Source organism: Loxodonta africana, chromosome 16, assembly GCF_030014295.1.
Source record: "Loxodonta africana isolate mLoxAfr1 chromosome 16, mLoxAfr1.hap2, whole genome shotgun sequence".
NCBI lineage: Eukaryota > Metazoa > Chordata > Mammalia > Proboscidea > Elephantidae > Loxodonta > Loxodonta africana.
The window spans coordinates 37,405,241-37,430,758 of NC_087357.1; the positions used below are offsets into that span (position 1 = coordinate 37,405,241).

At 44.3% G+C, this 25,518-nt stretch overlaps 1 protein-coding gene across 1 annotated transcript in view; it reads left to right on the forward strand.

Annotated features, from left to right (window-relative positions):
* TLL2 (tolloid like 2) overlaps window positions 1–25,518 on the forward strand; it is a 163,361-nt gene that overhangs the window by 16,749 nt on the left and 121,094 nt on the right. The window contains exon 2 of the mRNA XM_003409211.4: window positions 20,503–20,613. Within this exon, the coding sequence (XP_003409259.1) occupies window positions 20,503–20,613 (111 nt within the window). The remainder of the gene's footprint in view (window positions 1–20,502; window positions 20,614–25,518) is intronic.

Genomic DNA, 25,518 nt, shown 5'->3' on the forward strand with positions numbered 1-25,518 from the left:
CATTCTCTAAAAGCAAGAAAGAAGAGACCTCCAGAAACAGGAAAAGAAGTCCCTTTCTCTTGTAATATCCCTCCAGTGCCTCTACTGACAAAGCCTAATATGCCAGCTGGCAAAGGAGAAATGTTTACAGGGTCCAGCTTCGGAATCACAAAGCATGACAGAGAAGAGTAGGCTTGGAGCTGAGAGGCAATACATTGATAACTGGAACATTGGCTTAAACAAGCTACAGATTTGTTTCTTTCTCATATCAATGTCTATATCGGCAATCCAGGGCTGATATGGTAGCTCTGCTCCAGGAAGCCCTCCAGGATCCAGATTCCTTTCAACTTCCCCTCCATTATCCCTAGGCTGAGGCCCTTATCTTCATGATCCAAGATGGTAGTCAGAGCTCCAGCAATCAGAGACATGATCTGGACAATTGGATGAAGGAAGGCATGGAAAGAAAAGGGGCAAAGAATGTGTGAGGGGAAGGTTCCCAGGAACTGTCACTTTCATGTATGCTTTCATCTCATTGGCCAGAACTTAGTCATATGGCCACAGAGAGCTATAGGGGAGTCTAAGAGATATTTCTTCTGGAAGGCATGGAATAATATTTTTATTGAGGAAAGATGGAAAACAGATATTGGTGGACAATAAGCAATCTTTGCCACAACAGGCTAAACTTAAATTTGCTGGACCTCTATGAGGAAGCTTTAATCAAAATGATGATAGGCCCACTGCATTACTAAAAGTTAACTAGATACACAAAGTAAGGTCTTAGAGTAAAATCTGATAGGATCTTAGAGCTGGAAGGAACCCTTGAGAACCCTTTTTTATTTTAAGCTTTTCATGTTTCCTTGAGAACCCTGATTACCCAAGGTCAAGTGGATAACTATTGGTATAGCTGGCCGTAGGCCCCAGATTTCCTTTACTCTCTCTGCCTGGTGCGTCTTCCCACTCTGTGCATTGGTTAGGGTCTCCAGTGGACCTTCGTCTTTTAGAATGAGTTATGCATCATTGTAAAGGTAGCTTATGGCTCTTGGAGACATCATTGCACGGCGGAGATATTAAGCCTTATGAGATGTGCCTGGTCCTGGAATCAGGCATGAAAGAAACAAGATTAGAGCCCAAGAATTGCTTCTGACTTTTATAACCCCAACTGCACTGTTCTCTTCATTACTGAGTGGAGCCCTGGTGAGCTAAGGCTTGGGGAACTCAGCAGGTGTGAGATAACAAGTCATATTCTGCTGGAATTAAGCAGTGAAAAGTGCCGTCTTAAGCATAAGTAGTCATTCCCTTTACCAGTCAGAATCTCATACTCCTATTTAGCTAAGGAAATAATGGAAGGGTTTTCTTAGATCAATTATATGTGAGTCAGGGTCCTGGCAAGAAACGGAACTTAACCCCCAGAGATTTCAGATAAAGAGACCTTATGAAGGGACTACATACAGAGCAATAGTGTCACTTAGGGGGTGCAGGGCGTGCAGACCACACTGGGTAACACTGTCAGAGGGGGTGACACCAAAATGACTGTCTATAAAATTTTTATGCAGTGTTTCAGCAGGAACTATTTATTTTTTTTATCAAGATATCCCTGTAGTTACTTAAAACAGCAAAAGATTTTGTTGTAAGCCCAGCTTACGTGTATCAGTATGCCTACAAGGCTAAAACTGTACTCCAATTTTCCGTTTGAACCTTCTAATGCACTCCCTGTCAGAGCTGTCATCACTACCCAATTACAATGATAACTGCAGCATTGGCTTAAATGACAATTACAATGACACTTCAAATCACGTGGTTTCCTCTGTACGCAATACAAGCACGCACTGTTGTTTTTGTTGCTGTCAGTGTTTTTATAGTTGCTGTTTTGTCAAATTTTCTGGTGTTTTAGCTACAATATTGTGGTGATTAGCATGGGGGGATCCCATGAGTTACCGAACGGGATGACACCAACCCTAGTGACACCACTAGGACAGAGACAGAGTTAAGGGAACAAAGAAGGAAGGGTGAGGCACCTGAGACCAGCAACCTTCGAAAGCCATTGCACTCCTTGTGGCTGAAGGAACAAGGGGATGGAGCAGTGCTACTGGAGCTGGAACTGCAGAAGGTGAAGTTTCGGAGGCCGCACCTACTGTTGGAGACGCAGCACCAAAGCAGGGAAGAAACGGCCGGACCTCTCTCTCCTCTTCCCGCTGATCCGCCAGTGTCTCCTGGCTGAACACAACCCGAAGCCAGGGAGCAAGGGGAGTGCAGTTGGCAGGGTCAGCCCTTCTGGACACAGAACAGAGCAGAATAAGTATGTAAAGGCATAACTTTAATCATAGCACAGGCCTTGCCACAGATAATTATTTACATGGACTGAAATATTTTTAGTATCTTTAAAAACATTATGAGTAGCAAATATGTGGCACATAGGATGCCACTCCTCCTCCATGCCAATTGCTCATGGCTCTCTTTCCTGTGGGTCCAAGAAGTCACGTCATAGTGCTCGAAGAAAAGCCACCAGTTGGGTGGGGTCGGCGTATGTCATTGGTTGAATTGTCCCCGTGCCTCCCAATATGTTGAAGGCCTAACTCCTGGTACCTGTGAATGTGACCTTGTTTGGAAATAAGGTCTTTGAAAATGTTATTAGTTAAGTTAATGTGAGATCATACTGACTGGTGTCCTCATAAAAAGAGGAGAGACACAGACATAGAGGGAAGATGGCTCTGTGACCACAGAAGCAGAGATTGAAATTATGCTGCCACAACCCAAGGATTGCCTGGGCCTGGAGAAGACGAGGAAGAATCTTCCCATAGAGCCTTCAGAGAGCTCTGCAGACACCTTGATATCAGACTCTGGCCTTCAGAAGTGTGAGAGAATTCATTTCTGTTGTTTTAAGCCACCTTGTCTGTGGTACTTTGTTACGGCAGCTCCAGGAGACTAATACAGCACATGAGATGAAACATATTTGGAGCTGTAAGACTTATGCCCCTACCAATCTGTTGGATAATTTTTCTCCCTAGGAAAGTAGCTGAGCTGGTGTTTTTTGAGCCAAGTGAGCCCTGCTTGTAAAGCCAAGCTGTAGCATGGCTCAGAAATGTATTGGTGCAGCCGTGTTGTGATATGGATGAAGAGGTGAGGCAGGGGCTTCGTTTGCCTTCAGCAAGGTAGCCAAAGCCCAGGCCCCCTCTTGGCTCATTTGCTAAGTGGAGTGATGGCAGCCAAGGTGGGCAGGGCTAGGTGTTCTGACCTACAATCAGCTTTCCGAGTTTCTCTGTAGTACCCATATGTGCGTGGCGCTCTCCTAGGTCCTGATTGCCCTTCAATACGAAGAGCAGTGTGGACTCTCAGATCCTGCGATGGTTCTGGTGTGCACTCTCAGACCCAAGAGTTCAGGCAGTAAGTGGCTTTGAGTAAAAAACCATTATCTGTAACAACTGGATGGTGGGGTATGGCAGTGGCCAGCATGGTATAGGGCGTGGATAGATCTCAACTTATCCCACATTTCCTATCAATTTGTGCTGGCCTTCTTCTGTAGCACCGTGTTGGCCTTCTTCCGTAGCACTGTGTTGAGATGGATTTGGAGGCTTTGTCCAGGGTCAGTGGGTGGGAGAGCCATGATCTATTAGGGATCTGCCTTGGGTGAGAAGGGGTGAGAGGAAAGCCACATGTTTGTTTATCTCATAGTTGCCATCCCTGGTATAGGAAAAGTATAGCTGGGAATCAGCAGACATGGCTTCTAGTTATGATATCTTGAGCAAGTCATTTGACCTTGGACCCCAGTTTCCTCAAAATGAAAACAAGGAGATTGTTCAGACGACCCTCAAACTCTCTCCATCTTAGATATTTCATGATTCAAACTAGTTTTCTTGTCTTCAATGTGAAACATGCAGCAAATCCCATTTGATCCAATTAAAATATTTCCAACTCCCCACTTCTCTCTGCCACATGCTTGAGTAACTAAGCCATCTACTTCCTCAAAGGCCACTTCCCCAGGCTGGAGCAGCTGGAGACCCTGGAGACAGGAGGCCTCCCATACTAAACAGACCCTACCATTTAATCTCAACCAAAAGATCCAGGAGGCGTGATTCACATCGTGCCTCTGTTTCCTCTCCTCTGTCCACGGGCCTGAACCTCTCCCCTCCTGCTCTGCAAACGCGCCTGAATGCAGAGTCCTGAAATTTAGGTTCATGGTTTCAAAGTTCATGGTCCTGAGAATAAACAAAAAAACTATTGTGGTTGGATAGAGCTGTGGACCCCATTAACACCGCCCCATGAATATTTATAGTGTGGAACGACAAAAGAACATAGAGGCCATATTGTATTTCCTAGAACTTTCTTTCCATGGGGTCCTTTCTCTGTGGGTCACTTTAATGTAAGCTTTGCTTATTTAGTTGCACACTTTAAGCCGATTAACTTTTTACTAAAAAAACCCTCCCTGTTTGTTTGTACATACACTCCCTTGACAAAGATTCACAGAAAACGGCTTTAAACTTGTTAAATCCCTCTGCTGGAAACTTGAAGTGAACTAAATGTGTCTCTGGGTAGGATTTCCCTCTAACTCTCACTGCCTCCTTCCCCTCCACCCCACCTCAGCCTCTTTCCTGAGAGAAATTCCAATGGTTCCAAGGCTCCATATTTAGTTCCTCTAATAATCTCTAGGCGGCTCTTAAGGAACATTAGCAAGGCCCTTCCTGAGTGGCTTGTCATTAGCATCGGTACACAGCAGGACCTGGGTGGATTCCCTGTTGTTGTGTGCCACAGAGTTGATTCTGACTGATAGCGACCCTGTAAGATAGAGTAGAATTGCCCCATAGGGTTTCCTAGGCTGTAAATTCCTATGCAAGCAGGTCACCAGGTCTTTACTTCCACAGAGCCACTGAGTGGGTTTGAACCACTCTTCTCTAAAGGACATTGCAATGAAATAAAATGTTAGAGCTGGAAGGACCTTAGAAACCATCTACTCCACCGCTTTCCAAATTTCGAGGTGTATCAGTCACCTGGAGAGGGAGGAGCCTGAATTTAAAATACGTATTCCTGGGCCCTGTCCCTGGAGATTCTGATTTCATAAATTTGGGTTGGGGCTTAGGAATCTGCATACTAACACTCTGCTCAGGTACTTCCAATGTGAGTGATTTGTGGGCCATACTTGGAGAAACACCAGTCTGGTTCAACTGTCTCCTTGTACAGTAAAGAAGGAGCCACAGAAGCAAAAGTCACTTGTCCAAGGTCACATACTGGGACCAGATCCAAACTTCCTTCTCTCCAGTATAGAACCTGTTCACAGCTCCATGCTACTTTGATTTGGGCCTCTGATGTCCCGAGATGCAGCTCTACTGCCTACCTGATGTGATTAGGTCTATACATAGGAAGCTGATGGGTAGATAAACAACCTCTTAGTGCAGCCCTGAGTTGAAAGTGTAGGCATGAGAATCAGAAAGTGAACTGGTTGGTGGAAGTGAAATGAGGTCAGATGGATACCTACTGGAGATTACTCCGGTGGGACAAAATCAAGGCCACCGTTGGTTTTGGAGCGCCAGGGTGGGTCAGGACATGTGGTCAGGGTCTGTCTGCATTCCCACAACCCCAGCAGATGGGGAGGATCAGGGAAGTATCCTTGAGCTGTGTCAGCCTGCCCCGGGCTACTTGCTCTCTGGGCACCAGGAAACCAAGGATCTCAGAGAGGGTACGGTGGCAATAGAAGGTGGCAGCAGAGACAAAGAGGTCCCCTCTGACTGGCTGGCCTGCCGCTTGGCTCTCAGACTCCCCCACTCTGCAGGCCTCAAATCAGGGGACCATTTAATACTTCCAGAATCTCTTATAAGATTCTCAGACTTCAGGGTGGGGAGTAATGTGAAGGACCCTCCAGACTACCCACCTGCCTGTACTGTGTCCTTTCCAAGCACCCCTGTCGTGGTCGTCCAGCCTTTGCCAGGCCAGCAACTCATCTGGTAACAGCTCTTACTGCTGACCCTGAGATCAGCCCCCACCTTGAATCCCAGTTCTAGAAACTTGGTCCTTGTGTGAGGCCGTGAACTAAGGTCTGAGTTCAAGCCCCTTCTCGCTGGTTGTAAACTTGGGCTAGTCATTAACTTCCCTAAGCCTCACTTTCCCCATAAAATGGGGTAACGGTCTTGCCCTCCCTTCCCCTAGGACTTTGATGAAAAGCATTCATTCACACACTCGTTTCATTTATCAGAAATGTTCTCCAGGTCTGTGCGGGGTGCTGGGAGGGAGAATGTGTGCATGGAAGGGCTTGCAACCTGTGAAGTGCGGTACCCAAGTGAGGGACTCCTTGTGACCAAGTTCACCTTGGGTGCTCCACTAGCCCCAGAGTTCTGTTCCCTCTGGCTGGGCCTCCCTCTTTGCACCTGTACAGCCTCTCAGTTCCCCTAGCCTCACATCCTGCCCTGCTTGCTGCCCTCATCTTGGGAACAGCAGTCGGCGTGACTGGGTCCCCCCACTTCAGCCAGCCCCACCTCATTGGGCTTCATTTGCTCATGCCCTGGCAGTGCCTTGCTGTTTCTCATCTCTGAGCCTTGGCACATCTTCCCAAAAGCCAGCGTGCTCTTTCTTTTTGGTATATGCCTCCAGACTTCTGCTCACTTGTCACCCTCCTGCCCAAGTGTCACCCCCCCTTTGAGGCCTTCTCTGATTTCACCCCCGAAGCTCCTCCTCTCCATGCTTCCATTCCTTACTAAGCAGTGTGGGTCTCTGGGAGGCAAAGATAAATAGCAATTAAGACTTAGAATTGAGAGGGGGCCTGGAACAAGTTACCTAATTTCTCTGAATCTACTTTCCTCATCCAAAAAATGGGTGTGATGATGCATATTGCACAGGGTCATTGTTGTTGTAAGGGTTTGAAGAGTCCCTAGAACGTAGTGAGTGCTGTATGCTTCTGCTGTAGACAGGAAAAAGGCCAACAAGGCAAGATGCTGTGTTGTGGAAGGACGGGGATGGAGCTGCAGTGATGGGGCCTTTCCCAGTGTGGCTCAGACCATGGTCATCTTCTGTGGCCTTGAGGGTCAGGCACACACATGGAATCAGATGGGTAGCATCCATAACTTTAGAGACCATCATGTACTTTACAGATCCTTATTGTTGTTATTACAGTAACGTGCTGATCTGGCTCTTATCAGCTTTGAGAGCCAATCGTGGACATCTCTTCCCAGCTCCATGCTCACTGACCTTAAAGTCAGCCATCGTGGGAGTGTTTAGACCACAGAAACCAGCAAATGCTACAAACCAGGGCTCTCCTTGTCTGTCTCCCAGCCAAGTGTTAAACATCAGCACACTGTGGATTATATACCATTGGAAAATATTTCTTTTAAAATTAGTCACCTTTTATAGTTCCAGGTTTATTATATAATAGCTTTAAAATTGTATTTGACTATTTTATACAGTTTTCTATTTTTGATTTCTGAAAAGTGTTTTCCCTAATACATTTAATAATCTATCCCTGAAATGAAATGTACTAACCAAAGCTTGAAAACAAAACACCACCACCACCTGGTGGCAACTCTCTAAATTGCAGGTTGAAGTTCCAATGGAGTAAGGCAAGATCGGAACAGAGGACATTTTCATCGATAAGCATTTTAGGTGCTTTTTTTTTTTTTTTATGGCCTATGTTTACGAGAAGAATTTTGCCGAAGATCATTCAAAAGTGGCTGCAGCAGTACATCAACAGGGAACTGCAAGAAATTCAAGCTGCATTCAGAAGAGGATGTGGAACAAGGGATATTGTTCATGTCGGATGGGTCTTCTCTGAAAACAGAGAATACCGGAAAGATGTTTACCTGTGTTTTATTGACTGTGCAAAGGCATTCGACTGTGTAGATCATAACAAATTATGGTAACATTGTGAATAATGGGAATTCCAGAACACTAAATTGTGCTAATGAGGAACTTGTACATAGACAAAGTGGCAGTCAGTCATTCAAACAAAACAAGGAGGTACTGCATGGTTTAAAATCAGGAAAGATGTGCATCAGTGTTGTTTCCTTTCACCATACTTATTCAATCTCTATGCTGAGCAAATAATCTGAGAAGCTGGACTATAAGAAGAAGAATGCAGCATCAGGATCGGAGGAAGACTCAGTAACAACCTGTGATATGCAGAAGAGAATAGAATCGCCCTATAGGGTTTCCAAGGAGCAGCTGGTGGATTCGAACTGCCAACCTTTTCATTAGCAGCTGAGCTCTTAACCACTGTGCCACAAGGGCTACCATATTAGAAAGCTCAGATATAGAACATTTTCGCCATTGCAGAACATTCTATGGGACAGCACACAGAGGCTTACTGTTGCACATTATTTTTTCTTATTTTTTTTTTTTATTATTATTACTGTGTCTTATTACTTTGGATCACTTTTCAGTTTATTCTTTTAGGTCTTTTAGTTTCTTTAATACCAAACTTCTGGTTTATTTTCTGCAGCAATATTGCCCTGATTCCCTCACTAAAGATGAAAGCAGGGATGGCAAGTACATGCCTTGAGGATTGCTAATTCCCCTCACGCCCATGACAGACATCATTAATTGGTCACTCTGTGGTTCCCTGGATGGTGGTCAGCTTTTGAAATTTTTCCTCTTAGTACTCTGCTCTTCTCTTTGTAGACACAAATTTAAGTACAACAGGGTAAGTAAGGGTGGGGAGATACATTAGGACCAGAGTGATGAAGGCATCCAGGAAAGGGCCCTATCTTCTCACTTGAGGTCAACAAGTCCTGAGAATCCTGCCTTATTATAGCATCCTTCAGTGACATTCCTTCAGTTCTGACCCTACTGTTATCACCTGAGTTTAGTACCACATAATTGAGGACTTCTGTGTACCTGGGTGGAGCCCTAGTGGTGCAGTGGTTAAGAGCTCTGGCTGCTAATCAAAAGGTCAGCAGATGGAATCCACCAGCGGCTCCTTGGAAACCCTGTGGGGCAGCTCTGCTCTGTGCTATAGGGTTGCTATGAGTCGGAATTGACTAGAAGGCTTTTTTTTTTTTTTTTTTTAATGTACTTGGCTTTCTTTCTATTCTATTCTCTTTTCAGACTTACGGCACTCTCGGATTCATCGCCATAAACAGTGCTTTCATCCTGAAGAATGTAGTGTGTCATTGTGAATATTTAGAAATCTCAGATTTTATTTACGGTTGTTTTGGTTTCTAAAATGAATGTAAGAATTATCAAAACCTATTTCTTTCTTAAGCTTTTAAATCCTACTTACAAATCTTGTTTATGTATCCAGAAGATTCTAATCATCACTTTCAAGGGGCTTTTACTGCTTCATTTGTCAAACTAACAAACCATCTGTCTTTGATTTCTCAAATAATTCTTACAAATCTAATAAATTTAACTTGCAAATATGATAAATCTTTGATCCTTTAAAACGTTCTCCAATACTGTTCATAAATGTGGAAAGATTTAAAGTTAAAATCATACCTTAATATATTATTAACATTAATTAAAAAAAAATGAAATCACAAGACCCACTACTTACTCTGGAAAGTCCAATTCTCTCAAATCCAACACCAAGAACTATTAATAGTAAGGATTTGGTTCTCTTAAGTATTTTCACACTTAGGTCTCTAAATCCATGATGTTAAAAGGCAACTCCCAAGGAACTTCCCAAATGATTTTGAGGTTACCCTCCTAAGTAGTTTTTGGGGTTGCCCTTTCCCCGTGTGGAAGTTTCTGGATGGCAGAGAGACTTCTGAGTCCTGTTTTGAGTTGTTCTGTCATTGCCTCTAGGTGGGCGGCCTCATGGCCTGGGTTCCCCAGATTCAGGTTACACGTCCCCCTATTCTTCTGTCTACTTGCTCTGCCAGGCTGCAACATCACTTCATCCAATTTTGCATTTCTACTGCTTTTAAAAATGTTAAGTGTCTTCCCAAGTAGCTTTAAAGACCTTTATACTTGAAGAAAGTCTGAGTTGCTTTCATAGTCTCCCTGTTTGTTAGGGCCACAATTCTTCTTGACATTAAAATGACATCTGATTGAATTCTGGAGTTCTTTTCATGGCTTTGCCTGACTGTGTGGTCACAGTGACCAAGGACAGTCTCCTGAGGATTTCCACTCCATATTTACCACGGGGAAGGGGACAAGTTATTAAACTCCCTGACCCTCAGTTTATGGAAATAAAAATACCCAGTTGGGTTTTGTGACGATTACATAAGATAATGTGTGTGAGGTCTTACTGAATCCCTGGACCTTAATAAGTGCCTGAAGAACAGCATTATTGCTGTTACCACGCTGGAGTCCAAGAACATCCATTCAATCATTCATTCATGCATTTACTCAACAGGTATTTTTTGAGCTTGTTTCTGAGAATTGCAGTGGAGGTAGGGGGGACAAGGATGAACAAGACTTAGTTCCTGCCCTTGAGGAATTAACAGTATGGGGGGAGATGGACGCCTGTCTTAGTCATCTAGTACTGCTATAACAGAAATATCACAAGTGGATGGCTTTAACAAAGAGAAATTTGTTTTCACACAGTCTAGTAGGTTACAAGTCCAAATTCAGGGTGTCAGCTCCAGGGGAAGGCTTTCTCTCTTTGTCGGCTATGGGGGAAGGTCCTTGTCCTCAATCCTCCCCTGGTTAAGGAACTTCTCAGGCACAGGGACCCCGGGTCCAAAGGATGTGCTCTGCTCCTGGTGTTGCTTTCTTGGTGGTATGAGGCCTCCAACTCTGTGCTTGCTTCCCTTTCCTTTTATCTCTTCAGAGATAAAAGGTGGTACAGGCCACACCCCAGGGAAACTCCCCTTACATTGGATCGGGGGGTGACCTGAGTAAGGGTGGTGTTACAATTCCACCCTAATCCTCTTAACATAAAATTACAATCACAAAATGGAGGACAACCACACAATATTGGGAATTATGGCCTAACCAAGTTGAGACATATTTTTGGGGGAACATAATTCAATCCATGACAACACCTAAACAGGGATACCAGGAAAGAGAGATCAGAGCTGTAACTCAGGTTTGGACAAAGGCCCAAGGGCATTCGGAGAGAGAAGACACTACAAGGCTCCTAAACAGCTCTACCACCTAATGAGTCAGCCTCAATCGGGTTTGGAATTTAATTAAGCAGCCAGAGGTCAATGTTGTTTGGGGAAAAATTGCCATACTTAGTATCGGCAGGTAAGATCAAAAAAGTCTTCCAAAATAAAACTTTTAGAAATATATAACAGTGATGGTTGTACACCATGGTTGTTATGGGTTAAATTATGTCCCCTCAAAATTATATGTTGAAATCCTAACCCCTGTATCTATTTGGAAATAGGGTTTTTCTTTTGCTATGTTGATGAAGTCATACTGGAGTAGAGTGGGTTCTAAACCTAATCCCTTGTGGATGGTGTCAGACACAGAAAGACAGACACACAGACACACACGGGAGAAGATGCCATATGATGATGGAGGTAGATGCATCTATAAGCAGCAAAGGAACACCAAGGATTGCCAGCAATCACAGAAACTAGGAGAGAGGCCCACAGAAGGAACTGACACGGCTGAGAACTGGATTTGGACTTTTAGGCTCCAGAACTGTGAGAAATTTCTGTTCTTTAAAGCTACACACTAAGCCGTATTTTGTTAGGACAGCACTAGGTAACTAAAACAATGGTGAATGTAGTTTATGTCACTGAATTGTGCACTTAAAAATAGTTAAGATGGCAAACATTTTGTTATATATATTTCACTGCGATGAAATAAAAAAGTCTTCCAGAAGACTTTCACATCTACATGCCTTGTCCTACCAATGAAATGACCCATTCCTGGGGGTCTTGGGGTGGGTGGAGGTGCTGGTCATGTTTTTTTGTTTTTTTCTGGTTCAATATTTCTCAAAATGTGGCTCAGGGAACCTCTGGCATCAGGTTCACTTGAGATGCTATTTAAAACACAAGTGCCTTACCTCTACTCCAGAACCACTGAATCAGGAACTCTCTCTTTCTCTCTCTCTCTCCCTATGTATGTGTGTGTGTGTGGTGCAAGGATGTTGGGACTGAATACTAATGTCTGAAAACCACTTGCATGAGCTCTGTAAGCACTGTGCTGTATTAACCAGTGACCATAATAGAAAGGTGAAACATATACCCACATTGCCACCCAGATATGAAAGAAAATGCAGCTTCTTTTTTTATTGACCTAAGTTTTCTCTAATAAGCACCTGAAGGATATTCACATTTTTATTGTTATTACCTCTGGAGTCCAAGAACACTCCATCCATCCATCCATCCATCCATCCATCCATCCATCCATCCATCCATCCATCCATCCATCCATCCCGCAACAAGCATTTTATGCAGGGTGTGGGGAGAGGTGGGAGAGGTCAGGATTTAGATTTATCAAGGGATAAAATTCCAGTATCTTCCTATTTAAGTTTATCTTTTGGGTTATCCAGGACTCTTTGGAATAAATTTTCAAGTTTTCCCATTTTCTCACCCTCCCCCTGCTCTTTTCTGGGACAAAATCTGTTTGTACTGGGCCTACGGGTTAGGACTGATGTGACCTCCTGGGATCCATCATAAGAGCCCTCAGATCTATGAGTCATCATCTGGGCCCACCCTGGTCTGTATTGGGAGGTGGGGTGGGGGGCTATCTGGCTCCTGGCTCCTAGGCCCTGGTGGTGCCCACTAAGGGATGTCTAGTCATCTCTGGTATTCCAGGGCGATGTGCTGGCACTGGCTGGTGAAGCCTGAACTCTTGACCATTTGGTTCTGTGAATAAATCCTACTTTGTGGCTTTTCACCCTAGCCTCAGAGCTCTGCTGGTCTACTGGCCCTCTCAGCCCCTCTGCATGTCTCCCTGGGCACATGGGGGTGTCTGGAGCGCAAATACATCAGGTGGGGATCTTCGGAAGTGCGCTCCAGGCCATGTCTCTGGACACCACCCTCCACCAAGTCTGTACAGTTGCCCCTGTGTGTGGTAGATAAGGTGGCTTCTCACAGACTTGGAACCACACCCTGTTCTGGCCTATGCCTTGGCAAGTTGACTAGCAGTCTGATGTGCCTAGGCTCTCTCACACCTCTCTGGATACTTCTCCCACACCGTCCTCTCCTGCTGTCTTACAGGGAGGGCTTTCTCTTGTTTCTCCTTCCTGCCTGATGGGACTCTTCCTAGGTCCTTCCTAACTTTCTAGCGCCATAATGGTGGAATGGCTGCAGGGAATGGGACTTTATGTGTTGAAAAATTCATCAGTTTAATGTCTTCAAAATATTTTCATTGTTTCAAACGGAAGGAGATATGGTTAGTGGACAGGTGGCTGGGAAGTAATTTGACCCTGCTTCAGGCACTGAACTTCCACAAATAGAATTTGAAGCAAATTCCCCTTTCACTAATTTATCAATAAGTATTTTCCAAGCATTGACTAGACACTGTTCTAGGTACTGGAGTTACTGTAGTGAACAAAGAAGATAACAGTCTTTGCTCACTGAATGCATTTCCTGGTGGTGTCTTTGGTCCTTAGTTTTATGGTAGCATCCTGATCAGGGTGGTTATTTGACCTCAATTTTGTACATAATACATTTTTACTCTCGTTTTGGGAGTGGCATGGTGACTGTCTCCCACAGCATGAAGAGCTAAAGGGCTGTCCTCATTTCCTGACATAACCATAGCCTGTTAGACTGAGACAAGTGACCATTCCTGCAGGAGAATGTGTCTTCATGTTGGGGTGTAAAAAACCCTCAGGAGCCCTGGTGACACAACTGTTAAGTGCTTGGCTGCTAACTGAAGAGTTGGCAGTTCGAACCCACCCAGCAGCTCTGCGAGAGAAAGACCTGGTGATCTGCTTCTGTAAAAATTACAGTCTAGAAAACCCCATGGGGCAGTTCTTCTTTGTCACACGAGGTCACTATGAGTATGAATTGGCTTGATAGCACACAACAACAACAACAACAACAAAGTACCCTTAAAGAGGGGCTGAGAAGCTCTGCTGGGCCTCAGATTCCTTCCTTCATTCATTCAATATGTATTTCCTGTGCCCCTGCTGTGTGCCAAGTGCTGAGGATAGAACAATAGACTAGGCAGACCCAGTCCTTGCCTTCATGCAACCGGAAGGACAGAGGTTAAACTTGAATATTAACTAACTTCAATTTTGGTGATATCTCAAAGGAGAAGTTCAAGGTAGAATGGCTCTGTTTATTGAGAGTATAGCACCATCTCTCAGCTCAGGACTGCTCAGGTGTGGGAGAACCTTCTGGAACAAGGGGACCTTCCAGGCCATTCAGGAGAAGCTGACATGAAATATCTTTGGAAAAAAAAAAAAGAGGCACAGGCTCTTCCTGGGAAGGCTCTTTCAGAAATGTCTCCCCTTGCAACTTGATGCTGCCTTCAGAGATCCGTATGGTGCCAACAGAGCCCTGCCCTCTTGGGCCATGAGCCCAGCCAGAGGCTCTGGTGGCATCTGTGTGATCTCTTAGGTTGCTAACAGAGCCCTGACTAAGTGCCTGGCTAAAAAAATGCTTCCTTCCTGCCTGCCTTCCTGCCTTCCTTCCTCAGCTGGCAGTTTAACGTACCCTTTTCTCAGAGGAGGAACCTTAAAGCAAAGTAGATACTGTGTTGACATGAAGGTATGACATCTGAGGAGTCTCTAACTCCTCAAGTAGTATCATCTGTCTCCAAGCAGGCTTCTGAGCTTTTTCATGCATTCTTCTGCAGTGTATGGAGACTACTGAAGGAAATACGTTATAAGAAGCTCGTTGTGTCAGGAGTCTGGGTACTGGCTCTCCACAGTTGCCTTAGGCTTATTTAGAATGTCAAAGGCCGGTTCTTTCCCCTTTTTATAGGGATTTTCACTTCTGGCTCCCAGATGCACGTGGGCAGATTCTGCTGGATGGTTCGGACTAAAGTGTACTGAGAATCGTTCTGGACTGGAGCCTTGGCTCTGCCTGATTAATTGCCGTGTGACCTTGAGCAAATCACCCAGTCTCCTTGGACAACATGTTCATGAGAGGGTGAGACTCGAGATGACATTCTGATTCTGGGGCACTACGTGAGTCTGGTTGGAAGCCTGTCACTCCGAGTCTGATATAGGTGACTTCCCGGGCCCAGAGGAGTGCTGAGAAAATCATTCTATGCAGGTGGAGTCCTCTCTTAGTAGTGGGCAGGCAGCCTTCTTGGACTGTGTCTTTGAGGGGGACTATCTCTAGGATTCTGAAAACCAAGATGGGTGTAGAACAGCAGGGCCGAGTTTGGGATCCAGACCTCAAGATCAGTTGCTTCCAGTATCACAGGATGAGACACTAGGCTGGGTGTGGGAAGGGCCTCTCTGGGCCTGGAGGTGGGATAGAGTCCAGTGTAGGCCACATGGTCTTCCCTGCATGGCCTGCACCCTCTTGTGGCTGCTGTGGGTAAGGGATGCCCTGGGCCGGATGATTGGGGTCATACATGTTAAGAACATTCATTCTATCACTTGGCCTCGCCGCACATCACCATTAACATGGGTCTTCAATTTTCAAAAGTTATATTTGACCTCTGCTGTAAAGCACCTACTGTGTGTCAAGAACAGGGCATGGTTCTTTATTGCTCCACAAATTACAGTCTTTTCTCTCAAAGACCATATAGTCTGTTGAAGAAATAGACATGTATGAGGCTGTGTGTGTGTATGTATGTATGTGTGTGTGTATATATATACATATACATATACATATACATATACATATACATATACATATACATATACATATACATATACATATACATATACATATACATATACATATACATATACATATACATATACATATACATATACATATACATATACATATACATATACATGATCTCATTTAATTTCCTCAACAACTCTTCAGAATAGGCGGATTATCTCTATTTACAGATGAATCATTTATGGCTCAGTGAGGTTGAGTAATTTGTCCAAGGTTACAGAGCTAGTAAGTCCCAGAGCAAGAATGTGGACTCAGATTTTTCTTCAGAGCTTGTCTGTATCAGCCAGTATAGTCTAGACTGTACAATGATAACAAACAACCCCCCAGTCTCAGTAGCTTATGACCACAAAGGTTTATTTGTCATGTTACATGTTCATCCTATATCTCCACATCAGTCCTCACTCTATGTCACAGCCTGATGGAGCAGCCTTTTTCAGGGAACATTGTTTGTCTTGTGACTAAGGGAAAAGAGAACATAGAAAACCATGTTCTGGATTCTAAAGCTTCTGCTTGGAAGTGACACCTGTCACTTCCCCTCACTTTTACTAGCTGGAGAGAATTACACTGCAAAGCTTGACATGAGTGAAATAAACCAAAACCCTTTGCCAGTGAATTGATTCTGACTCATAGCGTCCCTACAGGCTAGGGTAGAACTGCCCCATATGGTTTCCAAGGAGCGCCTGTTGGATTCGAACTGCTGACCTACTTGGTTAGCAGCCATAGCTCTTAACCACCATGCCACCGGGGTTTCCGTGAGTGAAATAAAGAAAAAAAAAAAATTTTTTTTTTTTAAATAGAGAGGTATAATTGTTACTGAGGGAGGAGCAGCAAAAAAATGGGAACAATAGACTCCGCCATAGGTCTTTTCCCCTCCGGTCACAGATATTTGCTTTCGGTATCCTCCCATGTATGGATATATTTCTTCTTCCCCAGGGGAGACCCCCAAAGTCCTATCCAGCCCTGGCAGCAGACACAAAGCTTAGGGTGTTATGAAAGTCTCTATATGGAATAAGGATGTGGCTCCTCATTCATTAAAAAAAGAAAAGAAATATATCTCTTTGCCCCCACATGTATACTCAGCACACAATGATGGATCAGGGACAGGACAACTGTAACAAACACTTGCGTTTGGAAAGGGGAAGAATGAGAGATACAGCAATCACTGGTATACAAAAACCCATAGAAATTCTGATCAGGCTGGACAGATGTGTGAGGGGCCTCTAGGATGGGCAATGTTCTTGATTTGATTAAGCCCTGATTCTGTCTCCTCCGTGACCCTGGGGCCACACTCTGGGCGGTCCTATCCTTCCTTTCCATATTCTCATTGTCCACATCTGAAGAGGACATTGAAGAATATGTCCTCCTCAGGAGCAGCTCTTTGAGGTTGTTTCCTTCCCATAGAAGGTTGGGTGCCCAAGTGTCATTTTGGGCTCAAAAAGTTACATTCTCTTGTAATCTAGCTAGTGGCTCTTTTGGAACCGTATTTTCCAAAAAGTTAGTCATTTCTTGGAGTCCCTGGGTTGTGCAATGGTTAACACACTTGGCTGCTAACTGAAATGTTGGCGGTTTGACTCTACCCAGAGGCACCTTGGAGGAAAGACTTGGTGATCTGCTTCAGAAAAATCATTGAAAACCATTTGAGAACCATTGAAAACCCTATGGAGCACAGTTCTACTCTGACACATATGGGGTTGCCATGAGTTGGAACTAACTCACCTTGAGGGAAACTGCTAATTATTTCTTATTTATTTGACTTGGCTCCATGTGCAATAGCCACACCTACAATCATTTTCTAGGCATGCATCTCTCCCTCCAGACTTAGTTGCTGGTACCTTGAGCTTGAAGGAGCCCTGGTGATACAATGGTTAAGCATTTGGCTGCAAACCAGAAGGTTGGAGGTTTCAACCCATCAGTTGCCCTGTGGGAGCAAGATGTGGCAGTCTGCTTGCACAAAGATTACAGCCTTGGAACATCTATGGGGCAGTTCTACTCTGTTCTAGAAGGCTGCTATGAGTTGGAATTGACTTGACAGCAGTGCATTTTGTTTGGGTTTTGGTTTAGCCTCCTTTATCTGCACTTTTTCATGTGCTGGGCACCAGCTTGATCGGTCCTGGCCACAGGATGAAGTTTTTTCAACAGATTTTATTGAAGTGTAATTAACATACTGTAAAAATCACCTATTGTATGTGAACAGTTTGATGATTCTTGTAAATTTATAGTTGTGCGATCATCACCACAATACAGTTTTAGAACATTCCCATCACCCCTAAAAGTTCCTCGTGCCCATTTGCAGTTAAGCCTTGATACCACCTTCAGCCCTAGACAACCATTAATGTGCTTTCTATCTCTGTGAATTTGCCGTTTCTAGACATTTCACGTTTGCTATATGGGTGGCACAAATGGTTAAGTGCTTAACTACTAGCGGAAGGGTTGGTGGTTCGAATCTACCCAGAGGTTCCTCAGGAGACAGGCCTGGTGATCTGCTTCCGAAAGGTCACAGCCTTGAAAACCCTGTAGGGCAGACCTACTCTGCACGTACGGGGTCGCCATGAGTTGATATCAACTGGATGCCAACTAGCAATAACAGACATTTCATAAATAGAGTCATATAATATGTAGTCTTTGTCATCTGGCTTTTTTCACGTTTTTGAGGTTCATACATGTTATAGCATGTATCAGTAGTTCCTTTCAGTTGCTGAATAGTGTTCCATTGTACTAGATTTTGTTTATCCATTTGCCAGCTGGTAGACATTTAGGTGGTTTCCAGTTTGGGGCTATCATGAAAAATGCTGCTTTGAACATCTGAGTACATGTCTTTGTGTGGACATGTTTTCATTTCTCTTGAGGGAGAAGCTTAGGAGTGGAATTGCTGGTTCTCGTGGTAAGTTTCAGGGGGTAGTGTTGGTTCAGTGGTAGAATTCTCAGCTTCCATGCCAGAGACCTGGGACTGATTCTCAGCCAGTGCACCTCAGCACAGCCACTCCCCACCTATCGGTGAAAGCTTACATGCTGCTATGATGTTCAACAGATTTCAGCAGAGCTTACAGACTAAGATAGACTAGGAAGAAAGGCCCGGTGATCTACTTCTGAAAAATCAGCCAACAAAACCCCTGTGGGTCACAAAAGTCCAATCCTGTTGTGCATGGGTTCACCATGAGATGGAAGCTGACTTGACAGCAGCTCACGGCAACAGCAGTGATAAGTTTAACTTTGCAAGAAACTGTTTTCCGTAGTGATTGCACCATTTTACCTTCCCACTAGCAATGTATGAGGGTTCTCATTTCTCCATATCACACAGCTGAATTTTTATCAGTTTCTGTCACTCTGAGACCTTCTCAGTTTTCTGAGAAGGTCGCCTCTTCCAACTCTTCCAGGCCTCGAATCTGGACTCTCTCTATTCCTTTTCATTCTCACTTACAAATCGGCCGGTTCTTTTTGAGCCCATTTCTTTCTTGTAGTACCTCGTCAAACACACCTATTAGCAACCAAGGCATGCTACTAACATTCTGACTCTCAATATCTTCACTTAAAACTGGAGGCTCATTCAGTTCATTGTTGCCTTCCAGTTAACCCATTCAAGAGTTTTACCAAGTCCGTCATCACTGCATAACACAGATCACCTCCTTCCAGCCTTCAGTAACAGCTTCCTTGCCATTCACTACCTGAACCAAAGCCAATGGATTTTTGTTACGTTAGCATATCACTTCTGATACCAATCTCTGTATTAGTCAGGATAAAGAGGAGCCCCTGGGTGATGCAAATGGTTAATGTGTTCAACTGCTAACCAAAAGTTTGGAGGTTCAAGTTTGCCCAGAGGCATCTTGGAAGGAAGGCCTGGCAGTCTATTTCTGGAAAATCTGTCATTGAAAACCCTGTGGCACAGTTCTATTCTGATGCTTGTGGGATCTCCACGAGTCAGAATCAACTCCATGGAACCTTTTTTTTAATTTGGAACATAGCTTGTCTTCTGGGAAAGGAAAACGAGGACATCGTGAATTAACTTTCCTCTCACTTTCAATTGGTTAGAGCAAGTCATGTGGTCAATCCTGATATCAATGGGCCAGAGATATATAATCTTCCTTCAGGAAAGGGCAGCAAATATTGTGAACAATAATATAATTTATCACAGTATTTTTTTTTAATATCCTGGAGACTGAAGAAGAGAGAAACCATTGTCTATATGTGGTGATTTTTTTTTTAATTGTACTTTAGATGAAGGTTTACAGAACAAACTAGTTTCTCATCAAACAGTTAGTACACACATTGTTGTATGACATTGGTTAACACCCCCACGACATGTCAACACTCTCCCTTTTCAACCCTGAGTTCCCTATTGCCAGCTTTCCTATTCCCTCCTGCCTTCCAGTCCTTGCCCCAGGGCTGGTGTGCCCCTTTAGTCTTGTTTTGTTCCATGGGCCTGTTCAATCTTTGGCTGAAGGGTGAACCTCAGGAGTGACCTCATTACTGAGCTGAAAGGGTGTCCAGGGGCCATACTCTCAGGGTTTCTCCAGTCTCTGTCAGGCCAGCAAGTCTGATCATTCTTTTTCAGTTAGAATTTTGTTCTGCGTTTTTCTCCAGCTGTGTCTGGGACTGTATGTGGTGGTTTTGCCCAGAGCTGCCTAGAACTAAGATGAGATGAGACGACCTTTAAAAATACCTTATGGACCTAGCTCTTCAATTTTCTTGGAGGTTGGGCCCCAGCCCTGTGGCACAGAATCTGTTGTTACTCTTTCTCTACCAGCCCAAATTCTTAAGCAAAGTGGGAAATTTGATTAGGTGGACTGTCTTTTCTAGCATTTGCTACCCAACCCTCAGAGCCCTTTGGGACATTAGTAAATCCACTTTCTTGACTTCCAGCTTGAATTGACCTGCTTATGTTCTTTCCTCCCAGCTGTCTTTTGGGGAGACATTGCTTTAGATGAAGATGACCTGAAGTTATTTCACATTGACAAGGCCAGAGACTGGGCCAAGCAGCCAATGGAAAAAATGGAACCTAGCACAGGTAACACACCCCCTTTCCCTGCCCCAGATGTTGTGCAGTATTCTGTTGTATAAATGTAATTGAGTTTATTCATTCTTCTGTTCGCAGACATTCGGGCAGTTTAATTTTTGGCTATTATAGATAAAGCTGCTATGGACATCCTTGTACATATCTTTTGGTGGACACAAGCTCTTTTTTATACTGGGTATACACCTAGGAGTAGAATTGCTGGGTAACAGGATATGCGTAAGTTTAGCTTTAGTAGATACTGTTAAACAGATTTCCAAAGTGGTTGTACCAGTTTACACTCTGTGTGGTACAGTTTTACAAAGTGGTTATACTCGTTTACACTGTGTGTGGTACAGTTTTGATCTGGAAAGCAGGAGTGGCATCCATGCGGGATCCACTAAGGCCTTTTGGGTCTCAGTGTCCCTGGCTTGGGGACCTCACTCATACCCTCTGGGCCTACATTGCATCTACCATTATGAATGCCCAAGGTTGCCCCTATTTGCTGTCCTTGGGGGATCCACCATGGCACAGCTGGGGGGCCCAGGGTTGGCAAATGTGAGTAAGAGATACCAGAGAGAGGCTGGGCAGTGGTCAGCTGCTATGCTATCTGTGTGCCCAGCTGCTGGAGAGGCCAGTTGACTGCTGGGAAGGTTCCCTGAGGATGTTGCAGTGAAAAGAATCCTAATAGCCCTTCCTCTGCCTCCCTCAGGGCAGACATGATCAGCCTTGGGGTCGAAGAACTCGAGTGCCTGCCTTCTCTTTCCTAGTCCCCTGTGAGCTGATAGAGGATAGAGCCTACGTCATAGTCAGAGTTGGGTACTCCAGAGGTAGACCAGCACCTTGTAGCTAGAAGGCACTAGCCAACACTGGTGGAGAGGAAAGAAGGAAGAAGTAGACCCTGGCACCATCTTGCGGAGCCTGAGAAGAGAGCAAGAGCTCTAACGAGGCTTTGCTCCTGGAAGGATGGTTAAAGCATTGGTTACAGTCACAGGCTTTAGGGTCAGACTGCCTGGACTTGAGTCCTTGACCTGTGTGTTGGAAACTCTGGGCCTCAGTTTCTTCATCCATCAAATGGGAATAGTAATAATCCTTACCTCAGAGAAAAGCTGTGAGGACAAAAGGAGAGAATATGTGTAAAGTGCTTAGCACAGTGCCCCATTACCCATTGCCATTGAGATGATTCCAACTCATAGTGACCCTATAGGCAGAGTAGAACTGCCCATAGGGTTTACAAGGAGTGGCTAGTGGATTTGAAGTGCTCACGTTTTGGTTAGTAGCCAAGCTCTTAACAATTGTACCGCCAGGGCTCCAGCACAGTGCCAAGCACATAACAAGTGCTCAATAAATATCAATTTTGCCTCCTCCTCCTTCTGTTTTTCCGCTTCCTCCCATCTTCTTCCTCCTCATTATTATTAGTATTTTGAGAGAGGACACTGACCTGGGAGGATGTAAGTCTGAAGTGGAGAGTGGAGGAAATACACTATGTGCTGGAGTGAATGTCGGGTGCTTGGGAATGGAGACTTTGAAAACATGGACCTGATGTTTCCTTCTTCCCAAGCTTGCTCGCTCTCTCTGTATCTCTGTGTGTGTGTTTTCCGGTGTGTTTTTATGGCAAGGTGATTTTTATCTGGATCACTTTTCTCTGAGGGCCAATTGTACTTTGCATCTATCTAGAATAGCTGTTTTATTTTCAGGATGGGAATATTTTTTATTGTTTTTGCTGATTAAACTAATACTGCTAGTTGTTAAAAAAAAAAAAAAGCCAATAGCTCAAAATGTACAAAGTGGAAAGTGAAAATGCCTTGTTATTCCAGCCCCAGAGACCCCCATCATTATCTGCCGGATTTCTTCCAGTCTTAATGGGCTTGGGTGGTGTGCACACATAGATTTTAAAAACATAAAAGGGATTTTATTTGACATGCTCTCGTGCAACTTATGGTTTTCACTTCACAGTGTATCAGAGGCATCTTTTCATGCCATGTATTGTGGTTCATCTTAGTCTTTTATACCAGTAGTGGTTCAATATGCAACTTGGTCATAATTAATCTAACCAATTCCTCACAGGGGAGCCCTCGTGTGCTCAGCTGTTAACCAAAATGACAGCAGTTCAAACCCACCAGCCACTTCTCAGGAGAAAGATGTGGCAGTCCGCTTCCGTACAGATTACAGCCTTGGAAACCCTATGGGGCAGTTCTACTCTGTCTTATACGGTCTCTATGAGTCAGAATCGACTCGACGGCAATGCGCTTAGTTTTGGTTTTAATCCCTTACAGGTAGGCATGAACGTTATTCCCCCCTCCTTTTGTAAAAAATTTTATTCCTGTTATAAACAATTATGCCATGAGCAACTTTAGTAGATAGATCTTTAAACATTTGGTCTGTTTAAACATTTGCTTTGTTTAAAAATATTTTTCTGTGGTAAAAATATTTTTTAAAAATTTACCATTTTAACCATTTTTTAGCAGTTTTTTAAATTTTATTGTGGTTATATATATATAATGAAACATTTGCCATTTCAAACATTTTTAAGTTTACAATTCAGTGACATTAATTACATTCATCATCTTGTGCAATCGTCACCACTATTTCCAAAAGGTTTTCATCACCCCAACAGAAAGTCAGCACGCCATTGAGCAATAACTACCCATTTCCCCCTTCCCCAGACCCTGGTAGCCGTTAATCTACTTTCGTCTCTATGCCTTTGCCTGTTCTAGATATTTCATATAAGTGGGGTCGTGTACTTGTCCGTTTGTCTGACTTACTTCACTCAGCATGACGTTTCCAAGATTCATCCTCATTGTAGCATGTATCAGAACGTCATTCCTTTTTAAGGCTGAATGATGTTGTATGGATACGCCACCGTTTGTTGACACATTCGTCTGTTGATGGACGCTTGGTGTGTTTCCACCTTTTGGCTGTTGTGAATAATGCCCAAATGAATGTTGATGTACATATATCTGTTTGAGTCGCTGCTTCCAGTTCTCTTGGGCATATGCCTAAGAGTGGAATTGCTGGATCATAAGGTAATTCTATGTTTAACTTTTTGGGAAACTGCCAAGTTATTTTTCATAGTGTATACACCATTTTACAGTCCCACCAGCAATGCACAAAGCTTTGAATTTTTAAAAATAAATTAAAAAGAAACTGCACCTTAAACCCCTCTTTCTACTTCCTAATGTGTGAAAGAATGTATTCTTAGATACCAATTATCTTATTTCCAAGGTTTGGTAGGTTGCCATGATCAGGAGGAGGAGGCTGAAGGGAGAGGGCTGGATTCCCTGTAGGGGGTGGGTGGGTGGCTGGGAGATGGAGATGACCCAGAAAGCCGTAGTGTATCCCTACAGGCCTCATTTCCCTGGCTTATCCTGTGAACTTGGAGCTGCTTTCCAGGAGCTAGAATGAAACAATATCTGTTCTAGAGGGGAGCTAGTCGGCCCCACTTCCTAGATGTGGTCAGGGTCTCAAATTCAGTTAGTGGCAGCACCAGGACCAGAGCTCAGGCTTCTGAATTCCCTGGGCTTTGTATCCACCACTGCACTACCCTGCCCACCACATGGCCAGGTAGAAGGAATGGAGAACAACAGAGGCACATGTAATCATCCCATTGGGACTTGGTTCTTGGCACTACTCTGATTCTGATCTTCAATGGCCATGAGCTTATCTTTCTGTACTGGAGTCTTTCGGGACCAAGGGATAAGTAAAGACCTTGTGCCTAGGTTGGCTTGAGAGCCCACTCATGGTACTGCACTGGCCACAAAGAAGTCATTAGAGCTTTGGACATAGCAGGGAACACTCTCTCTATTCACTTAGGGGCCACAAGCTTGTGTTGATTTAGTTCTTGATAGTCTCCCTGACTCTAACCTCTCTTTTCCCTTCCTGTTTCCAGATTACCTTCCGGGTCTGACCTTGCCACACCACCTTTCTCAAAAACCTTTAGTGGCTCCCTATTGCTAATCGGAAACCTTCCTTAGTCTGACTTACAAGGCCCTTCATGCTCTACCCATAACCTGCATAACCAGGCTCCCTTTCTTCTCCTCGACCTCCAGCCAAATGCAATAATACCGTGTCTGTATATCCCCCTAACTTCTTTCCTTCCAGCTTTCTCTTCTAGCTACTCCCTTGGCTCAAAGTCCCTGTTCTACAGATAAAGAAACGAAAGCTCAGGGAGAGCAAATGACTTATCCTAGGCCCTATCACTGGTGTTCACTCACGATCCCTCTTTACTAAGAAAATGCCAGCTGTGGAAGACAGCCTGTTGGGCTGACAGCATTGTTAAACTAATTTTTTGCTTGGGATGGAGAGAGCTCTATTTCCCTCCCATTTTTGGGCAGGCCCATTCCTTGCTATGGAAACTGCCCGAGGGTGTGGCAGCAAAGCAGAACCGAGACACCTTCTCTAAGAGGGCTTGCGCATCTTGGGTGTGTGTGGGGGCTAGGAGGAATAAGCGCATTCTTCAGGAAGAGAAGGTCCTTCTGTGTGCATTTTATTTGCAGTGAGAAGAATGTGAGCTCTGAGCAAGCATGGGCCAAGCTGTACTATCAATGAGGCCCTTGAATTAACATTGCAGAGTTTTCTAAAGCAGCTAATCGGATTAGCTGTGTAGTGAAGGAAGTACTTAGCGGACACACACACAGACACACACGCAGGCACACACATACTCTCCGACTCTCTGGCATCCTTTTGGATGTGCCGGTTACAGAACCCACCAGCCCCAGTCCTGAGTTCTTAGACACCTCTCCTCCTCTTAACCACACAAGATGCGGAAGAAGAGCCTGTGCTATTAATGCTTTGGGCTTTTTGTTTGTTTCTTTCTTCCCGAAAAAGCCCAGGAAGCCAATGTTGAACACTGCCATCCTTGCAAATGTTTGAAGATCTGGAGAGAAAATCTCTTACTGCAGTTATCTCCATCCGGATAAT